General features: G+C 38.7%; 2 protein-coding genes across 8 annotated transcripts in view; both read left to right on the top strand.

Moving 5' to 3' along the window:
* tnrc6b (trinucleotide repeat containing adaptor 6B) overlaps positions 1–3,531 on the top strand; it is a 34,683-nt gene extending 31,152 nt beyond the window's left edge. For 4 of the 5 annotated variants that reach the window (XM_038301001.1, XM_038301005.1, XM_038301003.1 and 1 more), the window contains one exon: positions 1,205–3,531. In XM_038301001.1, coding sequence (XP_038156929.1) covers positions 1,205–1,751 — 547 coding nt within the window. In that variant the 3' untranslated portion in view covers positions 1,752–3,531. The remainder of the gene's footprint in view (positions 1–1,204) is intronic. The other variant, XM_038301004.1, reaches the window with a different exon arrangement.
* A 3,179-nt stretch (positions 3,532–6,710) lies between these two features.
* csnk1e (casein kinase 1, epsilon) lies at positions 6,711–18,784 on the top strand. Of its 3 annotated transcripts, none has more exons than XM_038301008.1 (11): positions 6,711–6,758; positions 7,890–7,987; positions 8,772–8,882; positions 8,952–9,100; positions 12,822–13,050; positions 13,139–13,309; positions 13,403–13,551; positions 15,059–15,257; positions 15,338–15,483; positions 15,756–15,810; positions 18,430–18,784. In XM_038301008.1, the coding sequence occupies exons 2-10, from the start codon at positions 7,912–7,914 to the stop codon at positions 15,786–15,788; spliced, it is 1,263 nt and encodes a 420-aa protein (XP_038156936.1). In that variant the 5' UTR covers positions 6,711–6,758; positions 7,890–7,911; the 3' UTR covers positions 15,789–15,810; positions 18,430–18,784. The 3 variants fall into 3 exon arrangements, with proteins under 3 accessions (XP_038156936.1, XP_038156934.1, XP_038156935.1); XM_038301006.1 differs by lacking the exon at positions 6,711–6,758 and adding an exon at positions 6,815–6,958; XM_038301007.1 differs by lacking the exon at positions 6,711–6,758 and adding an exon at positions 6,839–6,975.
* The last annotated feature ends 4,084 nt before the right edge of the window (positions 18,785–22,868 follow it).

Raw genomic sequence — 22,868 nt, 5'->3', positions numbered from 1 at the left:
ACCAGAGGGACCAGCAGACCTCCGAGGGTAACCGCAGCCAGGGCTAAATTTACCCCGTCTGTAGTGCACTTCTCTCGGTCTAGTTATGTGTGAACTACTGCTTGTTCTGATGGCGGTTTTTTGCGGTTCGGTAATTTTTTAAAATGTTTTTTAAGCTTTAGAAATTAAAAATATTGTTTTCAAAATGTTTTGTGTAGGGAATAAATAGTTTTGACTGTTAAAGAAATGCTAAACAACGTTGCCTGTGATAACGTCACGAGTACGCTTCTGCTTCAATACACATACGTGCTTGCGTGCTCGCGTTCTCGTCAAGTCCGATCTTCCTGCGTTCTCGCAAAGAACGGACTTGACGAACGCTAGTACATACTCGCGTTCTCGTGAATTGAGAAACGCCCAATGCTTTGTTCTTTAGCTGTTTCTCAATTGCATGATGCTGCCACCACCTTTTAACTCTGGAGATAATGCTTTCAGTGTGGCGGGCAGCGTTAGTTTTTCCTCTTCACATTTTGTTTTTAAGGTCATCTCTTCCACTTTTGTAGTGTGATCTTCACAGCTCATGGCAAACAGCACTTTGAGGGCTTGCTTTTTTCTTTTTTATATATATAAATCTTTTATAAGCACCAGATGATTGGAGTACATGACTAATAAATTTCTCAGTTAAGCTGAGGTTCTCTGCCTCCTATCCAGGATTGCAGTTTTCTATACAGGCTGGCTGTAAATGCCCCCATTATATCTTTATTTTACATTTTGTTTAAACTGGAATACTTTATAAATATGCAACTTTTTGTGTTGGTCTATCCTGATGGTTCCCAAAAAAAAGGGGAGGGAGGTAGAAAAAAACTGCATGAATTACCAGTTATGAAACATTATTTAGAAATATATACTTTAATGGCAATGTTTATTTCTGTTAAACAGTCAAATTAACAGTTTAACCTAAAATAATTATACTTTAAAAGTGTTTTTGATTTGTGGTTTTGTTTATTTCTGATATGTTTACTGAAGTTAAATGTTCTTTGTTCAACTTAAAAATACTTTCAAAGTAAAGGGAGGCCAATAAAAAAAAAAAAAAAAGACTTGTAGCCACTGATCAATATAATTAAATCACAAATAACCCTGTGGAAAATTTGAGTGGATAATAAGCTCTTATTTTAGTGGTGAAAAAATTGATGATCTCTGTTTTTTTTTTTTTTTTTTTTGGTTTCAGGTGTGTTCTGGGTAACACCACCATCCTGGCAGAGTTTGTGAGCGAGGAGGAGGTTGGGCGTTATATTGCACATTCCCAGGCTGGAAGCGAAGGAAACGCTGCTGCCTCTGCAGGCTTGGGGCCCACAGCAGCCTCTGCAGTCGGAACCGGCAGCAATGGAGGAAGCTGCGAAAGGGGCGGGGCCGGAGGCCTCAGCGGGGGAGGAGTAGAAGGCGCCTCCCCGGCTGGAGTAGCAACGTCTTCCAGCTCAGGGTGGCAAAGTCTGGACAGTACAGGCAGCTCATCGGACCCGTCCGCCGCACAGGGGCCCGCGCTCGGCATCTTCACGCAGTGGAGCAGCAACGGATCCGGGGTGGGAGGAGCTGGAGCCATGGAGGCAGGGCGGCAGGGTCTGTGGGGCGGGATCGGGGGAATGAGCGGGGCAGGTTACCCCAGCGGCGGCAGCAGTCTCTGGGGTTCTCCAGCACTTGAGGATCGTCACCAGATGGGCAGCCTCGCCGCGCTGCTGCCAGGGGACCTGCTGGGCGGGGGCGCCGACTCAATCTGACAAAACGACTGACTCACGTTTTCACTCTGCATTTACTCAGAAGATGGGAAGCTACACTGGTCATCCAGAGACACTTACTACACACGGCCCACATGCACACAGAGACTGCTCGACTTTAAAAAGAAGAGAACAGGAAAACTTGAAAGGGGGAAGAAGGTGAAACCATTAACTTTGTAGGACTTTTTACTCCAAATCTCACCATCAGCATCCAGAGACCCGATCACTCAGGCATGCACTGTAGACCGGCTCAGCCAGAGCCGTACATGTCAGCCAGTTCAGCCATTGCTGTTTTTAGTGTGCCACTTCCTTTCTTTTGTATCACGATTTAATGGTCAGATCTCAAAAGTCAGACTTGCAGACTGAGCCGTCGTAGACCTGGCTGGCATAATTCTTTGCTCCAGGCTTCATTTGTTTTTTTTGTTTTTTTCGGGGAGGGCAGGGGATTGGTAGCTTGAAAGCGAGATGGATTTGAAGAGGATGTGAGCTTGTAGAGAATCTGGGACAGCACCACACTACTGAATCTAAAGGATGAGCTGTAACAGAGATGCAGAAATGAGTTTGTCTGTAGGTACTGACACATCGATGTGGTTGGAAATTCGCCATTAGAGGGACCCAGGGTAAAAACACAAGCATCATTAGCCAAACTTGCACTATATTCCTCTGGGTTTGTTGTTCCTCTACAAATCCCTCCTCGTTTTTTTTTTTTTGTTTTTTTTTTTTTTACTGTGCTATAACACAAGAACTGAGGACCTTACTGGACGCTGAAACGTTGCAACAGCTGTGGCCTTGGCTGAGAACCCAGCGGCCGCCCTGCCATTTCAACACCATTGCACCCTCTCATCATTTACTCTCTGCTTATATATTTGACAAGTACAGTTGTATCTCTCTCTCTCTGTCAGTGTACGTTGGTTGTTTATCATATTTTTATGTTTTAAAAAGAAACAAAATACGTGAAATTTTGTGGAAGTACAGAGATGTCCTTCTTGCCCTTCAAACACTGACCTCGCTATTGTATTTTTTAATATTTTGTTTTCTTTATTCAAGAAATGGATTTGATGTAATCATAACTTGGATCACTTATTTACATGCTGTAAAGCTGCCCTCCTGCCTGCCTGTGTGTGCATGAAAAGTGTCAACATTCATTGGCTGAAAGCAGGAGTATGTGAAGATGATGTCGGGTGTGTCTGTGTTTTTTTTTTCTTTGTTTTTTTTTGCTCCCACTTTTAAATGTTTGTGTTTGCGTGTATGCTAACCTTTGAACACTTACTGGTTTCATTCTGGGAAGTGAATGGATGCCATTCTGACATCTTCCGTTGGAGAGAAAAGCGGCGATTGGATGTGTGCTAATTTTTGCGTGCTTGACCGTCTGACTTAAACAAATCTGGCACTATTGCATACGTCTCTTATGTCAGATGTTTTTTCTTTTTAAGCAGCATTTTGTTCCTGTTTGTATTTTTTATTTTTTTTTCTGTCAAATGCAATAAGAGTAATGCTTTGTTTTTAAGACAAAGCAAGAAACTGAAGGCATTTGTGTAAAGATGCCATGTCCTACCATACCAAGCTGAGCTGGAACAGTGTTTAACAGACACGTTAAAGACATTACCTGTTTTACTGTGTTTTTTTGTTTTTTTTTTGTTATGTATCCGTTTAAATTAAGTCAGTCTTTATCATCACTCCTGTTCAGGATGTTTTCATTTATTTCATATGTTACAAAAAGTTGAGGAAGTTAATTTAAAGCAGAAAAGAACAAAATAAAGGTTGAGTTGAAGTCTCCCCTGTTTATTTTTTTGCTTTTAACCTGAATTTCTCTGGGACAGCTTGGGCTTTTTCATGATATAATCTTTAATATATTCAAGTTTAAATTGAAGTATTAATTCAAAAGTTTAATTGCTTCAGAAATTTTCTGAACTTTGATATTTTTATTTTTGTTTTAGTATATTTAAAAAGTTAAATACTCTTAGTTATCCCGATTCTCATCTGGAGTAACAGGATAACAATAAAAAATATTTTGATGTCTTAGTTTATAAGTAATTCTTATTGTTAAATATATTTAGGAATAGTTCATTTCAGCCCATACATTCATGTGACTTCAGATATTTGTCAAATTTAGAAATGATGAATACAGGTTAGAAAATTTCAACTTAGAATGAAAAACAGAGTAAATTTGTGATCCCTACTCAGAAATCTGTGGTTTGTTCTTGTAAATTTGATTAATTCTCCTAAATCTGTTATTAGCATTTTGAGTGTCTGATTTCTTTTATGTAAGAAATTTCAGATCAGTTGGCTTCAATTTGTAATTTGCACTCAAATTGGTAAATTTGTGATTTACACATACTTCCTTGGAAAGTTTTAACTTTCTAATTTGTATTCTCACAGATGAAAAACCTGATCTCGCATATATCTGAGTTGACAAGAAAACGTAAATTCTACATTTATTTACATGAATGACTCACGAATTTAGACATCTATACATGTGTGTTTATTGATCATTTTCGTAGTCCTGTAAATTCATAAACTGCGATCAAATGAAATGACTCCTGATGCAAGAACTGCATAATCGGATCACAGCAAGGCACAAATCTCCAGGGTCATTGGGTTAGAGACGCACAAACAGAAAATCAAAGTGAAGTATGAATGGTAGCGACCGATTAACCAAACAGTCATATTTTTCAAGTATTGGAGGAAACCATGCAGCCATGAGTAGAACATGCAAACTAGGGAAAAAGAGGTCAGGATCTTCTTGCTGCAAGGTAAGAGGGCAACCACTGGGGCCACTATGCAGCCAGTTTGAAATGTTAAATTAGAAAAAGAATGTTCATATACTTTGTGTTAAATATTTGGAGAGTGTTGGCCTAGTGTTTAGAGCAGTGTGCTTGTGCTCTGAGAAGATTGCAAGTACTAGATTCGATCCACATACACTCTGGGTTCCTGAGCAAGACCCTTAAACCCACACTGCTCCTCAGGCGCCACACAATGGCAGGCCACTGCTCCCCAAGTTTTGGGTTAAATGCAGAGAGTGAATTTCCCCATTGTGGGACAATAGATGGATTTATATTATAGAATACTTCTGCAAAAGACTTTAAGGTAAATGCATGGGTGATTCTAGACACTGTTACAGCCCCATATTGAGGATTTAATATTAAATGAATTTCTCATGATTTTATGCGCTGATACAGAAACCATAATTCATTGTTCTCTATTTTTTTTTTTACATTTATAGTTTATTTTTCACAGTGACCTAAAACAAAGTTATTGCACTTTCAGCTTCAGTCTTATACAAATAGGATCACAATCCTAGGGCTGCAGCGATTGTCATTTTCTGACCAATAACCAATCTTTAACCCTTTAAAGCTCGATCCAAGAATAAAACAAAACAGAAAATTACTTTTTTTTTGTTTGAAGTCCTTATTTGGACTTTTAACAAAATATGTAAAAAGAAAAAACAGAAATACATTTTTGATATTAATAATTTATTACTATGCGATAAGTCAAGATTATTTTTTGTGTAGTCTTCTGCCCTCTGTTATCAGGTATATCTGATTGTGTACAATAGGATTTTGAGCAAAGTTTTTACCATTAAATTATGCAAAAGGTGTCAGACGCAAAACATTTCAGAAACATATGTATCAAATATGATACATTTGGCATTACAGGGTTAAAAAGCCTGACATTTGGACCAATACCTATATTTTATTTAAAACAGCTGTTTTTAGTTCAAAATAAACATTTAATGTTTCAGTCTCCTGGGAACTGGGAATAAAAGAATACCTGTGAAATAATAAAAATTTATTTTAACTGCACAGGATTAATCTCTCAAATATAAATAAAACGTTTAGAGCATTGAGGGTGGCTGATTTTCAGATAAGATCGGTCGTTAAGATTGTTTTAAAATCTAAGTATCGGCCGATCACCGATCTCCTAGAATTAAAAATAAAATAAGGGCTGATAAATTGATGTGCCCCTACTTTCTGTCTGATATATCTGGGGTCTCTAGAGTTTCAAATAGATCTCTGGTTCTGGTTGTTAATATATCAGTCTATGAACTATTGGCTGTTTTTTGTTTTATACTTTTGTTCTGTGTTTACATAAAAACTTGTGGACAAAGTAAAAATGATCTAAAATCTCCACTGGGTGAATCTGAAATGGTCCATTGTGTTCTTCAGGGTCAGAGGGGTTTTTCCTTCTATTACTCTTCAACAATTTCTACCCAGAGCTGAGCGGCAGTGTGTGGTGCTTTAGACTTTCTGGGTGTATGAGCTTTGCTAAGAATCTTCAAAGTATTTAAAGTTCCATGTTTTGTCTTTTCTTTTTCCTTTTTTAGTTGAGGTTGATGGTTCTCACTGTGGTTCCTCGGGTCACCAAAGCCTTAGAAATTCCTTTGCAAGCCTTTCCAAAGATGTTTTGGAAGATGTTTTTCATCTGTTCTTGAATCTCTTAAGATCTGGTGGATGTTGGGTTGATTTTTTTGGGGACCTTTTGGCCTACTTCATGTCGGCAGACAGTTTCTGTGTTGGTAGACAGTTTGTGTTCAATCATCCTTTGGTAATACAGAACAGGACAATACAGCTGGTTTACTATTTTACCAGAGCAGTTACATTTTCACACAGGGTTGGATTGGATAGGATCCCCATCTTTCTGTATTTGCTATGATTTCATCAGTCCATTGATAAAATCCTCAGATAAATAAATTCATATTATAAATGAAATAATATTTTAATCTGTTTGATGATTTGAAACATGCACAGCACCGTGTGATCAATAAAACATCCAAGTTCCTGCTTTTTTCTACAGATCTCACGCGGTGAATGAAAATGAATGTGGGGCTGATTGCGTAAGCTTTAAATAGGTATTACATTACTGTTGCTTTTCACCACAGGAGCTGCAGAGGCTGCTTTAAGACAATCCGGGCATCTCTGCCTGTCTGTGGATGACATCATTGATATTGTAAACTGAGAGAGGACTGGGTGTGAGGAGCAGCCACGCAGGGGAGAAACAAGGACCTTTAGGGTTTGTTTGTTTTTTTCCCTCTGATCTCCTCGAAAATGAAATAAAAATATATCTCAGAGAGGAAGGGATCTTTCGAGTGTTTTTTCACCTTTCCGTGGAGGGGTTCAGGTCACGCATCTCCGAGGGTTATGATCCGTCCCGAGCCTCGTCTTCACGTCGCTGTCCATGGTCCTGAGTGAGACGGAGCGACCACGGAGCCGGTGAGGAGGCGAAGGAGGTGTGGTTCTGTGGGGGCTGTTCGTTGCCTTGTCAAGGTGTCTGCAGGCGTGCATGAGTGTGATGGTGTTAGCGGGGTTCGGGTCGGGAAAACAGAACCGAAACAGTCGTGCAGGGCTGCAGGGCGCGGTTAGGACTGGGATCTGATGGTGCAGTTGCATTCAGCGCCGGAGCAATCGGGGGCAACTGCATTTTTGTTGTTGTCGTTTTTTTTGGCTGACATAATTCTGGAGCAGCTGGATAGAATATCTGTAAAAACAGTCTGCGTTGACATTGGTGGCGTTTTATAAAAACGTTATTTATTTATTTATTGTTACATTTTAAATGTGAATTGTGGGTATGCAGGTGTAGATCACGTAATTTCTCACTTTAAAACCACATTTCATGGCCTGTTTTGGCTGAGGGAGCTTGGTTAAAGAGAATATGACTCATTGGAATTTTGTCAACGAGCTCCAGTCAGTAATCCGGAGTTAATGCACATTATTACTTGAACACAGGAGCTCCTTTTAAGAGAATAGTAGCTGACCCAGCTTCTCTTTCTGCACCTTGGAGAATTTGATGTTATAGAAGTTACTTCATCCTGCTTTGCTAAAATTGTTCCCAGAGTTTATTAGGCCTATTGCATCTCCCAGTTCAGCTGTTAGTTCCAGTCTTTGGTTAGTTAAGCCATGTGGACTCACTGCTTCTCCTGCTGCTTCCACTGGTCCCATTCACTCTGAGTTACATCACTCTTTCCTTTCATCTTCCTCACCTTTTATCATTTCTTCTATCATTTTCACTTCATCATCTCTATTTTACTTGTTGGACTCGTGACACAGCAGAGTTTATATTCTGCAGCTTTGCACCACTTTTTCTTCTTTACTTTATTGATCACCAGTGATGGATTGATAGTGACTGCTTATGTTGTTTCCACAGTGAGGTGAAGAGCTCAGGGGCGATGGAGTTACGCGTGGGGAACAAATACCGCCTCGGGAGGAAGATAGGGAGCGGGTCATTTGGAGACATCTATCTTGGTGAGAATCCATGCTTTCTTTCAGCACTCTCGGATATTTTCCTTGGTTTTTATCATTATTATTTTTTAACATACTGTTTTCTACAAAAGTATTCCTGAAACTTTTTACATTTTGGGATCTATATTCAAGTTCAATGGAATTTATGCAACAAAAGAAAATCTTAAATGTGTTTTGTATGTTTTAATTTATCTCCCTTACTCTGTACAATCGTTTTTTGTTGCATTCTGAAGACAGAAACCTTTATATTTCATATTCTTCTTTTATTTTTTTTATCCAGATTGTTCTAGATTTAGCTCAAACATCTTCCCAACTGTTTCCCATCTTCTATGTCTCTGTTGAAGAAAAGCATCCCCACAGCATAATGGTTGCATACCCATGTATTACATAGAAAACTGTGTGTTGTGGTTCCTGTACAGTAGTTGGTTTCCTCCACATCTGGCTTTTTATAAGTAGAATTAATAATCCCCTTTTTCCATGTTGGCTATGTCACCTAGATGATTTGTGACCAGCTAATACATGAATCTGCTTTGATCTAAACCATCCCGTAGTATGTCTGACTGGATGTTGGGGGAAGTTAACCCTTCAGCCAATTCTCATTTCTTCTGCAGCCTCTAAAATTTTTCCTGCCCATTTGAAGAAAAATACATGATGGTTTACCAGAAATAGAAATCTGGTCATGGATGTGAATACCTTTGAACACACTGTATAATCATGATATTTCTCTAAATCCTCATCTCTTTGCTCAGTGTTATTGCACCTTTGTATCCTCTGCTTTGCCCACCAGGTTCCAACATTGCTACAGGAGAGGAGGTAGCCATTAAACTGGAATGTGTGAAGACCAAACACCCGCAGCTCCATATTGAGAGCAAGTTCTACAAAATGATGCAGGGAGGAGGTGAGACATTTAAAGATAAGATTAGAAGGATTACGATTCCTGTTTCTTAACACTCTCATTTCCCCTCAGTGGGAATTCCCGCCATCAAGTGGTGTGGAGCGGAGGGAGACTACAATGTCATGGTGATGGAGCTGCTGGGTCCCAGTTTGGAAGACTTGTTTAACTTCTGTTCCCGCAAGTTCAGCCTGAAAACCGTTCTGCTGCTGGCAGATCAGATGGTGAGATGCGCTGACTGGGTGTCAAATTAATAATTAATGGAATGCTCTTTGTTTTCCTGAGGAGTCTCTTTCTCATTTTTTTTTAGGTGTAGCTCCTAGGTTTCTTAGAGCCACAATCAGAATGGATCAGGATTTAAAGTATTTGTAAATACCCAATCCCCCCCACTGAAAAAAAAGATGGAAAGCTGTTTCAAAAAAAGGTAAAAAATAGGAGAACGGAATCATGCCCAACCAAAAAGTTTTACATTTCTTTACAATGTTGTCTTATTGGAGTGACAGACTTTAGTCTTTTTTACTGGAATTTCAGGCAGACAGAAAGTCTAAGCATATCAGAGATGTTGAAAGAAGATGTGACTTTTTCACATATTCACTCTTTTTTTCTAAGCTGTGCATGTGTCTCAATACACAGACCCCCTTTCTGCTGCAGGTCTGTGCATGGATGATTGTAAGGTAGATGAATACAAATGTATTCTACGTTTTTTATATTTTTATTTATAATAGGCTTTGGAAACCATGCATCACTTTATTAGACATAATCCCAGTAAAATAATTTAAAGTTCAAATTTGCAAAGCAGCAAAATGTGCAAAGGGTTTCAAGGAGAATAAATCTACTGTTAATATTTATATGTATATCCATGAGGTTATAGGGTTTAAAGGTGTCGTAGTAAGGGCGGCCCTCTGTACCCAGTGGTCATCAAGCGAGAGGCGAGTAATTGTTTCATTTAAAATCTATAAATGTGTGTGCCTTTCAGCTGTTCTCATAATGAGGAGTCACCACAGAATGTCATTAGGAGTTGATCACAGACTTGGAAATCTTTTTATGCCATTTCGCCTTCTGACACAAACAGGATTCCAACTTTGGTCCTTTGCAGGTTAAACCACTTCAACATTGTGACAGAAATCTAAATCTGAATCCAATATATGTATTTCTCTTCATTTTTAATCATTCATTTGCCCTAAAATGTTTGAACCTTGAATATGTTTTAGCAACATTTTTCTTCATTATCCAAATTTCAGATTGCTTGTCTGTCTGACTTTCTCTTGGCAGCTTTGACCTATTTTCTTAAGAGCTTTTGGTAGTTTTTTTTTTTTTAACTTCTCTCCTGTCCTTGTGATTTATCCCGTCTCCTACTTCCTCCTCTAAAGATGCTGCAGTGTAACTAAAATTTGGACTGCCTCTGTTGATCAGCAGAAAGGCTGACAATAATTGATGAGTTGAACAGACTCAGCTAATATTCGACCGCACACTGAGGACTAAGTACTTTAACAATCATTTCACCTTTAAGGACCAATTCTCTAAAACTAAGATCCTGCTGCTGCTGCTGCTGTGTAAGTCAAGACCAACAGAAGCAGATTCTCATCAGAGTAAGACCTCTTGCCAAATGAGGGTGTTTACCAATATATAAACATACAGAAACGCAATTTTAGGGATAGAAGTACTAAAATAAACAAGGTCACTTCATACAGGCCACCTTCCCTTTTCAGGACCTTAACTGAACATTAAGGGGGCATAAAGTAAAGTGTTTTTTTGCTGCTGCTGTTTAATGAGATCCTTTGTGCGTACAAAGTTTAGGTGCACTTCCCAAAGAAAAGGGTTGTTAAATAAAGGCTGATCAGGGAGGAAACATTTGTCTTTGCTAGTTTGAGAAGTGCAGTGCTGCTTTGGGTTTTTAGTCATTTCTTAATATTTTCAGCTCATCAAATGAGTCATTTTAATCAAAGTGGAGGAGTTTTAACTTGATTCTGTTGTACATGATTATTTAAAGTTTGCAGCCCCACTGACAGTTTTTTCCAACACCAACGGTTTCTTATTAGATTTAAGTCCAGATTCTTACCAGGCCACTGCACAACCTTAAATTGGTTTTCTCATGCTTGTCAGATATCGACTTGTTGATGTGCTTTGGATCAATGTCTGATGGCTGGATATTCTTCTGCAGGGTTTTCCGGTAGAGATGTGTTCATTAATTACAGGAAGCCTTCTAGTTCCTGAAAAAGCAAGGCTGCCACGACAATCATGCTGCCACCACCATGTTTTATTGTTGGTAAAGAAAAATTATGTTAGTTTTACTCATAATGTGAGAAGAGCACAGCTTCTCGAATGTTTGTACTTAATCAAATATGTGATGGGCCTTTGGGTACATCTGGGTTAGCAGTAGTTCAGACCTTAAACCTTTATTTTGTTCAGTCTCTCTTTTTCTCTGCATTTGTTGAGTCATGAACTATGAACTTAGGAAGCAAGGTCTACAGAACTTTGTATTATATTCTTTTGTTACTCTCCAGATAACTAGTTGATGAATTTCTAGTGTACTTTATGTTGGTTAGCCGCTCCTTGGAACGCTTTCTACTGTTCAATTTCAATTAAATTCAGTTTATTTATATAGCGCCAATTCACAACACAAATAATCTCAAGGCACTCTACAGTTCAACCAGATCATACAGTCAAATTGATTCAAAATACAGTCAAATTGATTCAATTTTTACAGAAATAAAAGAAAAAGCAACGCAAATACTTCCTCGGGGTGTTGTTCTTTTGTTGTATTTATTAATTCAAACAGAAAAATAAGAAGTCAGAGGTAAGAATTTATCTTTAAAATAAATTAACATTAAGCAGCTTGTTAAGCTTCTTGAGATCCTTTGCTCTCATGCTCTTACCCCAGCAGATGATGGCAGAAGAGATCAAACTCTCCACAACAGACTAATGGAAGATCGGCAGCATCTTGCTGAAAACACAGAAGGACCTAAGCCTCCTTAAGAAGAACAGTCTGCTTTGTCTCTTCTTGTATAGTTGCCTCTTTACTTGACTTCTACATACAGACAGGTGGACGGAGGAGTGAGCAGTTCTATATTCTGATTTGGTTGAAAACAAGCGCATAGAAGCAGGAGGGTGGAAGATAATCATTAGAGGTATAGGAGGAAATCTTTGGGTACAAGAAGGAGAGGATGCAGTTTTGACTGTGGGCAGGATGCTGAGCTTGTTGCTGAATAAATCTATTAAATAATGTGTTTAGTTTTTTTGGCCATGTCCAGACTCCAATCTGTCTGATCCTCCTTCTTTAATTTTCTTTATCCCTAACCACAAATCTCTAACATTGTGTCTTCTGGAGCTTGCTTTTAATTTCTTTCTGTATGCCTCCTTGCTTTCTCTTTTTGACCTTAAGTTGCTTCTTTAAACTCATCAATGCTTCCCTGTATTCTTTCCTGAAGGCTCTTTTTTTTATTAGCATTTCCTTTAGATAACTGGTAATCCAGGGTTTATTACTTGGCAAGCTAAGAAATATGCAAACTGACATTATATGTCTACCAACATTTTATGAAAATAATTAAATATATGAAAACGTTTCAGATTAAAATTTATTATTAAAATATGAAAACTAATTAATTATATTTGTATTAGAATTAGAAACAACAGAAATGTGTTAGTATGTCTTCAATTGCAAAGAACAGGACAAAGGTAGATCTCAAAAAAGGCACGGAATAAAAAACTGCTATCGATACAAGAAGATTCTCAAAAGAAGATAAGTACAAACTAAGTGTGAAAAAAAGAAATAAGTTACCCAAAAAGATGTTATATGTATAGAATATAATATATAATTATATATCTATAAAAGAGTTATAGGAGGCAATGCAGTTGTAGGCTATAGACTAGTTATCTCTGAGCGGGTTGTAGGAGCAGGATGAATGGACTCTGACACTGAACATGGGGGTCCACTTTTCTCCACAGATAAGTCGGATTGAATACATCCACTCTAAGAACTTCATCCACAGAGATGTAAAGCCTGATAACTTCCTTATGGGCCTCGGGAAGAAAGGCAACCTGGTCTACATCATCGACTTTGGTCTGGCAAAGAAGTACCGGGACGCCAGAACACACCAGCACATCCCTTACCGCGAGAACAAGAACCTCACTGGGACGGCACGATACGCTTCTATCAACACTCATCTGGGTATCGGTAAGTAGACAGTTACCATGGAAGCCTCAGTTCTTAGAGTTCCCCTTTCATTCCTTCACTAGTCCCCCTCCTCCCTTTTTGTCCACAGAGCAGTCGAGGCGAGACGACCTGGAGTCTCTGGGTTACGTTCTCATGTACTTCAACCTGGGTTCTCTGCCTTGGCAAGGACTGAAAGCTGCAACCAAGAGGCAGAAGTACGAGCGCATCAGCGAGAAGAAGATGTCCACCCCCATCGAGGTGCTCTGCAAAGGATACCCCTGTGAGTGGGTCACTGGACCAGCAGACCTTGCTGCACAGATTTCCTCTCAGATATGTCTGAGACCCTCATCCTCCCTCCCCTCTCTCCCTCCAGCTGAATTCTCTACTTACCTGAACTTGTGTCGCTCTCTGCGGTTTGACGATAAGCCTGATTACTCCTATCTGAGGCAGCTCTTCAGGAACCTTTTCCACAGACAGGGCTTTTCCTATGATTACGTCTTTGACTGGAACATGCTGAAGTTTGTGAGTGTTTGCTTTTCTCAGTAATGGAAACCTTATCCGGTTACAATCAGGCATTTAAGCTCCTCCCCAGGGTCCTGTTTCACAGAAAATTGCCGTCCTACCATGAATAGTAAGCAGATACCCGGAGTAGTTCTACCCCGTCTTCCTTACTCAGATTTTCTTGTTTCAGAACAGCTGATACAAGTTGGGTAACCAACCCAGCATCTAATCAACTCTAAAATTTAAATCATGCATGAGCATTTAAGAAATTCACCTGAACAGAAATAGAAACAAAACTCTCCACCAAATAAACCTGTCTGTATATGCAGCCAGAAATTTGACATTTGATTAATGTAAATTGTCTGAAAAGGGGTATGAAGAAGTAAAACTTATTTTTCATACCCCTCTCCCTCTAAATGCACTTAAATTAACTTAAAGTCGAGTAACTTTCCTGTTAAACTTGTTATTCATCCAATATTCACAAAAAAAAATATATACTAAATGGAAGATTAAGAAATAAATAACATTCATATACAGATGCATAATTTGGAAATAGATTGCCTGCATCTATCAACACCTATAGCAACTCATTGAAAAATTGGCCTTTAGTTAATACAATATAATTTCCCTTTGGGATCAATAGTTTTTTATTTATTTATTGAATTCAATGACGAATAAAAATGGCCATAATATTTAGACATAGATTTAACATTTATATTTAGTGTTTGCCAGTGAATTTAAGACTTAAAGCTTTGTTTAAAAAGTGTGGTAAATGACAGAAACGTGACATTTGGAAATGTTTTTTTTTGTTAAATGTATCATTCTGCACACAATCATTTTTGTTAGTGCACGGAATATGGGTCAGATGCAGCATAACAGGCAGCGATTAATGATTTGATTCCCAAAACATTTACTGTGCTGCTGGCCATCTTCGCACTGCTGATATTTCCTACTGTACATGTACTGGAAACATAAAAACAAATATATATATTTTTTGGGGCTTCCTGAAGGTATTAAAACCTCATGTCTTTATTAAAGCAACATTTAAGAAGAAATATTTCCTTAAAAATAGATCAAATATTTAATCATGCTCTAATCACCATCACAGGAGGGTGATAATTGTTTTTTATAACATTTTGTTATCTTATATTTATCTCAACTGAAAAATAGGAGTTTATTGTCATGATTTTACCCAGGGACATGCCGTCCTAGCTTTCTGAATCGGAAAAGCCCGGATATGTAGGAATTTACCCCAGAACTTACCCTACATTACCAATGATCCTGCTTTGTAAATTGCAGCTTTGGTGTAGAACTTAATGATAGCGGTCCAGTCCGGAGGCAAGTTTTTACTACAGATGAAAAGTTTTATGATGGAAGTGGAGCATCTAGAACAGACACCAAAAGGACTAATTCTGATATAATGAGTGAAACCATGCAGATAAGCATGGTTGCCTTTAACCAGCCTTTTTATGTCAAGGTTGCTGTTTGTTTGTTTTTTTACAAACAAGTTATTTTCTTTGTGTTTCAGGGATCCAGCAGGACAGCAGAGGATGGAGAGAGAGAGAGGAGGGAGGGGAAAGAAGGAGAGGAACGAGGAGGTGCGGGTCAAAGAGGAGGTGGGGGTCGAGCTTTACCTCCGGGTCCAAACCCCTGCGCTGCCAACAGAGTCAGGAACGAGCCAGAGACCACTCCTTCCAACCAGGCCTCCCGTGGAGCCCAGCCATCAGGTCAGGCTGCTTTTTAGATATGGCACAAGGCTATTATAAGACAAGCCTCGGATGAAAACAGTGCGTACTGCTGTGTGCAGGGAACCGCTCCCCTCAGGCAGGCAGAGCAGAGAGGGCTGAACGAGAACGGAAGGTGGCCATGAGGCTTCACCGTGGCGCCCCCGCCAATGTCTCCTCCTCTGACCTCACAGCACGCCTCGACCAGTCTCGTATCACTGCATCACAGGTAAGAGGTTTGAGAGTTGAGAGTTTAACTTTCATGCATGCAGATTGTGCTTTTTTTTATTATTGAGAATCAGGTGTGCTTACCTCTAATTAACTATGCACAAAAGGAACAGCATCAGACATTACCAGATAATAATTGAAAAAGGCGCTAATGTTTGGAGGACACATTTAATATATTCAGCAAATGAAATAATTGCAAGACGACACATTAATCAACACAACACAACTAATCAACATGGAGTTTCAACTGCTCTCTTCTCCTGTACTACATAGGTCAGTGTGCCGTTTGAACATCTGGCAAAGTGACATTCTTCTTGCAGTTTTGCAGGTCAGTAATACTTCTGTGATATTGATTTTCTCTTTATTTAAAAAACAGTAACGCTGCTGAGCCTAGAATCCATGAAGATTAGCCTTCAAATACTTATGCGAGACCAGATAATAGAAAAAATGAGACAGAGTGAGAATTCTTTTATTTTACTTTTAAAAGTATTTATATGCCTTGAACTCTTTTCGATTATGACGTGTTAGAAGCAAACTCAAGGGGATTTTAAAGGGATTTAATAATAAAGAACAAAGAAAAGGATGATTGTGAACACCAGCAGAAGGTCCGAAACAATCCAAAGGCTCTGGTCCTCAAACAGCCCAAAACCTTTAAGGTGCACCTTCTTTTTCTGCTTGTCAGGATCAGACTAGAAGTCTTTTCTCAACCTAACTTAGCATTGATTGATTTGTAAATCTTCATAGGTCACTTTAGATAAAAGTATCAAACATCTTCTACATCTTCTTTCCTTTTGTCCATTCTTAAAACAGTTCAAGCTCAGTCAGATTGGATGGAGAACAACAGATAATACCAACTTTTCTGTTGTGCGTGTCGGCTGTGATCTGAACCATCCTATTTTATACTGGAAATAATGTATAAAGCAGTGAACAAAAGTCTTCTTTCTGGTATTCATGAATTATTTAAATTAAGCGAGAATAAATGTAATTTACAAGGTTTGTTTATGTTTGAATGTGCAAAAGAGAAGAGACAGATAAAGTCTAGATGTGTTTCAGTTATTGGTGTGAAACTGTGGAATGAATTGAATGATGATTTTAATTTATGTCATTTCTTGGTGAATTTTAAAAGAGCTTTAAAATGTAAAATGATAAAATCCTATGTTATTATGTAGATTTAAATATGTATATACGTATTGTGCAAAACCTGGTAGGTTGCTAAGGTTGTAAGTATAAAACAGGGTAGGCAAAAATAAGCTTTGCTTCAGCCTATTCCTTATTTATTGGTAAATTGAGGGTTTGTTTGACTATTGTTTTTTATCATTTACCAAAAAATAAAGTGAAAGTAAAGTATCTCTGGCTGTAGATTATGGTGCTTTTCCTGGTGAAAGATGAATGTTCACCCTGTAGTCTCAGGTGCTTTGAGGCTCTAACAAGTTTTTTTACAGAAATAATCTGGATTTTACTCCATCCATCCTCCTATCAACTTTAACCAGCTTCTCTATCCCTGCTAAAGAAAACCCACAGCCTGATGCTGCCAACACCATGGGCAGAGCATTGTTTTAGCAATAGTTTCTGCCAGAGTCTTTTAATCTTGGCCAGAAAATTCAGGTTGGTCTCATCTAAGCAGAACCATTTTTATCAACATATCTCCTAGCAGCTAAAAACTGTGCTCCTTTTCTTCTCATGGGCTTGCATAAAGGTCAGATTAGTGGAAGGCACAGCTCAGTTGTCCTCTGGTCAGATTCTCTCTCAACTTAACTTTGGATCTCTGCAGCTAATCAGGATTTTTAAAGCTATAGATAATGTTTTAAAATCTAAACCTGCTTTTAACTAAAGTCCCAACTTCCTCCCTGACCTCTCTGCTGTGTTCCTCTGCATGATGGTAGTTTTTCTTATATGTTCTCTAACAAACCTTTGAAGCCAGAAACACTACAGCTACAGAATAAATGACTCACAGATGGACTCTAGTCACTAATTAGGTGACTTATGAATACTGTTGGTTTCATGTTTCTATTTAGGGATGAAAAAAATAAATTTATTGTAAATACATGCCACAAAATTTAGATTCAATTCACTTTAAAATACTTATTGATCCCAAATGGAAATTCAGTGTTTTGTTACTCACAGGGTTCTCTTTTTTCTCAAGGAGTTGTTCTAAATGATAATAGCTGTAGGCAGGAAGGATCTACGGGGTTTGGAGAAGCCTTTGACTAAAGTTGGTCCCCTTTGGTTCTCCTGGGATCCTACCTGATTACAGACAGTTGGACCCTTCAGTTCAACAAACTGTGGTCTGTTTGTCAGGTAGTCGTTCATCCAGGCAACTGCTGGTGCCTCCAACTGAGTTTCTCACAAAGTCAGTCAACCTGAATTGTATTAAATGAAATCAAAGGACATGATCCTCACAGTGCTGCCTGCCTTGTCTGAATGACAGTTGGTTTTTTGAAACAGGCGCATGATGGGATCTTTAACTCCAACTCCAGAGTGATAAGCAAACTGCAGGGAGTCCTGATGCTGCTTGTGTTTGTTGAGGTGAATCATCAGAAGTCTCTGTAGGACATTCATGATGCTGGATATTAGGGACACAGGTCTTTGGTCACAGAGAACTGTTGGCTGAGTCTTTGGTGCTGGAACAAGGCAGGAGGTCTTCCACATCACTGGAACCATCTACTGGGTCAGGCTAAGGTTGAAGAGATGCTGTAGAATCACACAGAGCTGCTCTGCACAGGCCTTCCGGAATCTGGGCCTGACACCATCTGAACCTGGACTTACTGCAAGGTTAAGACAAGGGTTGACTTGAGTTACAGAAATTAAAACTAAACTGTGTAGCATAAGTTCATAGTCTAATTTTTATGAAGGAATCTGTTTGACTCTAAACTGGGTTACATTTCAAGACTGTATTTAACCCTTAGGTTGCGTAACGCATCTCTTATTTTTGTCCTTTATTATTCAGAAACCTAAGGGCATCTAACACCCCCGACTTTTTCAAATAAAATCGAACGAATGAAGACGTGAATGAGTAAAGGAAGAGGACGAAGAGGCAGCACTGCGAACGAAGACCCAGAGCGTCTGTCTGTGTGTCTGCCGGTTTGCCATGTAAGCATGCGCAGTGCCAAAGCCTTGGGAGATGACGGAGAAACCAGTAAAAAGAAGAAGAACCTGCATCCTGGACCTGCTTAAGGCTGCTCTTCAAACTAGTGGTGAGTGAAGGGAGCTGGGTGCAACTTTACAAGGCCTAGGCCCGTCTTCACTCCTATTCACCTTCACATCGATGCAGCAGCTCAATTTGCATAAAAAAAGAAAGAAAATATCAAAGTCCACAAAAAGGACTACATTTACACAGCTGTGGTTTAGACGTGTAATCAGTAAAACAGCTATGGGTTTTCTTTTGTTAAAAAGCTAAATCTGCTGCTTCTGGTGTTATTTATTCTGATTAAATCTACAGCCAAACCAGATGTTTACATACTTGGTATAAAAAGACCCACAAGCTTTATTTTCACGGTCGCACATTAAAATAATTTCCTTGATTTAGTTCAGATCAGATGAAAAACAAAATGTGTAAAATGGCAGAGAGAGAGGAAATTATGCTGATGATCTTCATATTCTGAAGTTCCATCTTTTCTTTTGATATTTGCTAAAAAATACCTTTTAAACTTCAGAATTTTTTCAATTCATCTTTGTTTTTTTCCCTCTGCGCATCTTCCTTTCCTTAATTTTTGGTTCATTCCTCCTTATAGCTGTAAATGTATCCACTTTGTAGGCTGCCTTACTTACATTCATCCTTTTAGCTGATTTATTTTTGTTTTTTATGCCTTTCCGTTCTTCCTTACGTATTTCTACTCCGATCATGAGTGTTTCTGGCTGTGATGTCAAATGTAATGAAAAGGAAGTAGGAAAGACCCCTAACATCTCCTCTCTGCTGGACATGTTCCTTTACCTGCCTCTTCCTACCCTGCTACTCTGACAGCAGGTTCCACGCTCACACTTCCTAGTAAAGTCACCATCCTTTCTCCCTGGAGAGCTATGGGTGGTAACCTGAGTTCCAAACATCATACATAAGTTTGGTGAAATGCTTGACTTGACTGTCTTTAAACCCCTTTTTAATTCATCTAATAGTTTGCTAAGAGACACTGTCCCTCTGGAAGATCCATCCTTGTCCCAGCTGATGCCTTCAGCAAACACACTTTCCAGAACAGAATGATGCCTTGACTAACTGGCTGTTAAAACTTAATCATTAATCAAGCAGATAAACGTGAGAATATTCAGCCATCTGGAAATTGGATCCAAGAACGAACCAGATTAGCTGAGGTCTGCAGTTCTCTTCCTGATTTCCAGGCTAAATTCTATAGATTTTTTCCTTGATCCCACACACGGAAGCAGAGTGTTTGAAGCATTGCTTTAACATACATCCATGGGTGGCTGAATTTCCCAGAAGTTTAAAAAGCAATATCATTATCCAAGTTTCATCCATCCATCCATCCATCCATCCATCCATTTCTCCCGCTTATTCCTTTAGGGCCTATCTCCGGCAGTCTATAGGCGAGAGGCGGGGTACACCCTGGAGAGGTCGCCTGTCTGTAGCAGAGCATTATCCAAGTTCCTTCAAACTGAATTCAAGCTTACAAACTTGTTTAAATTTCTCTAAAAAAAATTCTCTCATTGTTTTGATATATAGGAACTGAAAAAAAACCCATAATCTTAACTGACATAAAAAAGGAAAAAAAGTTTGGTTTTATTAAATGTCAGAATATGAAATAAAAAAAAATGTCTACAGAGTATGTAAATATCTGGAGTCAGTCGAATGCCACAACCTTGGAAACTAAATAAAAGTATATTTAGGTCTTTGTAGAAGAGAAGGCTGCAGTGGGAATCAAAGAGAGAACCAGAGGAAAAGAATGAAAGTCTGCAGTGAAAATGTTGCTGCTTTTTAACAGTCAACATCTTTGTCCGTGTTCTTGTCTCACACTTTTGTTTTTCCTTCAGCTTTACTTTAAGGAATCTGAGGAAATAACTGAAAGGATCTAGGGAAAATATGATCTACCCCTTGTTAAATGTTCCCGTCCTGTAACACACCTGTCTTACCTGTGATAAAATGCCGATTCAGTGAGAGAGAAAGCAGATTATATGATTTGACGAAGCCTTGGGGCAGCTTGTAACTCCAGGTATGGGCAGAGGTGGGGAAGTTAAAGGACCTTGGAAGCGAGCAAGTCTGTGTGAACAGTAAACGTGTAGATACGGATCATAAGATTGTGACAGATAGCTTATTTTTCTTTGATAAACCTTTGGTGTCTGCACACAGTGTGAGATGATCAGGTGATCCCTCTGGCAGACAATGACAGAAAGGTTCATGTAAATAAATGCAGAGCACTAATTTAGAAGAACTCATGTTTTGACCAAAGTCTGTCTAGATGAATGAATGAGTGGTTGGATCTCAGAGACTGCAAGGAAATGACTGTTTCCCTGTACAATTCTTTATCTTCGATTTTATGACTATATTGGTGTATATTTTCTGATTCAATAAAAGTATACACACCCTACCCAGAGTCCTGGTCATGCTTTTGCCACAGCTCCAATCAAGTGTATCACAATAAAGTGAAAAGTGAAGAAATGTGTGAATGAATAAAACCCTGTCTTACTTTGATATCCTTAAATAAAAGGGTAATTCAAGAGAACTGTAGAGATCAACATTTTGGATGATTGATTGATTGATTAAAAAAAACAATTATTACTATTATTTACACAAAACAAATCTGGTATTTATGGAAGAGTGAAACAAGGAAACCCTTTAGTAGTTGGTTAAAATTAACACAGGGGATGCAGCACATATGTTAAGCTTCAAAAGAAACACAGCCACTGCACACCCTGAACACACCATCCAAACATGGTGGTGAAACCATTATGCTGTGGGGATGGTTTTCTTCAACAAGGAGACGGGAGATAATCAGAGGAAGTGGAATGGAATATGGATCTAAGTAAATTCCTCCATCGATCCAGAAGAAAATCCCTGTTAGAAGCTAGAAAACCTGAGCTTGGAGTGGAGGTGCAACTTCAGATAGATAATAATACTTATTATTATAATGGCCAAGTTAAAGTCCAGACCTTAAGACGTGCGCTTGAGCTATTAGGGATCTAAAATGACTCCTTTTCAGAGGCATAGGCCAGTATTGGGTATGGGAGGCTAACAAAGACCTCAACGACTCCCCGTTATTAAGGAGTGGACCTGTTCCTTCGGTTGAGTTTGCATGTTTTCTAGGCCATATAATTAAAGGCTTTATTGGGTTACTCTATAAAGCCTAGAACTCAAAGCTAATCCAGGCATTTTGAAATAAAAATGCTTCCTGGATGGGAAGCGAAACTTCTTCAAACATGGAAAACAAAGTCCAGAGATTTGTTTTTTAACTTCTTTTTAAAACATTTTTGGAATGACTATGACCTATGAGAATCTTCACCAATATGTTAGGGGTGTACAAAAATTACATGTAAACTGGGAGGCGGTTCTACAAAGTATTTATTGCAGCAGAGAGGACAAATGCAAATGCACAGCTTATATTTTTTTCTGATTTTTAATCACGAATTCACAAATCTTAGAGTAAAATTTTTATTTGTACTGAGAAAGTTGTGAGTTTTACTAATAAACCTGTGTTTTTTACTCCTAAATGTATTAATTAGTCTCATATATTTGGGACTTGTGCTCATAAATTTAGATTCTACATGAACTTGTTACCCGTACAGCTACATTTGTGATTTGTACAAGTACATTTGCATACTTGTAACTTTGCAAGTTGTATTCATAACTTCTCAACTTGTATTCCCACTGATGCAGCAAGTCTTCATCTTACATTTATTTACATAATTGACTTTCATTTAAAATTTCAGATGTCTATGCACACTTTTTTATTGACAATTATCCTACCCCAAAGATTTCGAGAAAAGGAAAAAATGTTTTAGAAAAATTATGGGCGATTCTAGACAGGGGCTAACAGCAGCCAGCTCCCCGAATGGAACTGCTCCTGGCCCCTGAAATGGCCCCTCTATTGAAGAAATAATACCAAATCAGTTTTATATAATAATATATATTTTTCATGAAATTGTTGCACCTTTAGGCTGCTCAATGGAACAGTGGTTAGCACTGTCGCCTTGCAGCAAGAAGGTTCTGGATTTGATTCCTGGTCTGGGGTCTTTCTGCATGGAGTTTGCATGTTCTCCCTGAGCATGCATGGGTTTTCTCTGGGTACTCCGGCTTCCTTCCACAGTCCAAAACAAGCTAATTAACCTAACACAACTGTTAGGTTAATTAGCTTCTCTAAATTTCTGTGAGGTGTGAGTGTGTGCGTGAATGGTTGTTTGTCTCTGTGTTGCCCTGCGATGGACTGGCAACATGTCCAGGTTGAC

Source organism: Cyprinodon tularosa, unplaced genomic scaffold (genome assembly GCF_016077235.1).
Source record: "Cyprinodon tularosa strain WSP-4 unplaced genomic scaffold, ASM1607723v1 ctg46, whole genome shotgun sequence".
Classification (NCBI taxonomy): Eukaryota; Metazoa; Chordata; class Actinopteri; order Cyprinodontiformes; family Cyprinodontidae; genus Cyprinodon; species Cyprinodon tularosa.
Note: the sequence above shows the minus strand (reverse complement) of the source record. Positions and strands in the feature narration are given on the sequence as shown.

Bases quoted from the DNA above. Each gene is read 5' to 3' on its own strand.
- csnk1e (XM_038301006.1), top strand. From the start codon at position 6,924: ATGGTCCTGAGTGAGACGGAGCGACCACGGAGCCG. The intron at 13,552-15,058 runs GTGAGTGTTTGC...TTTGTGTTTCAG, and splicing joins ACTGGAACATGCTGAAGTTT to GGATCCAGCAGGACAGCAGA. The intron at 15,258-15,337 runs GTCAGGCTGCTT...TGCTGTGTGCAG, and splicing joins CCGTGGAGCCCAGCCATCAG to GGAACCGCTCCCCTCAGGCA.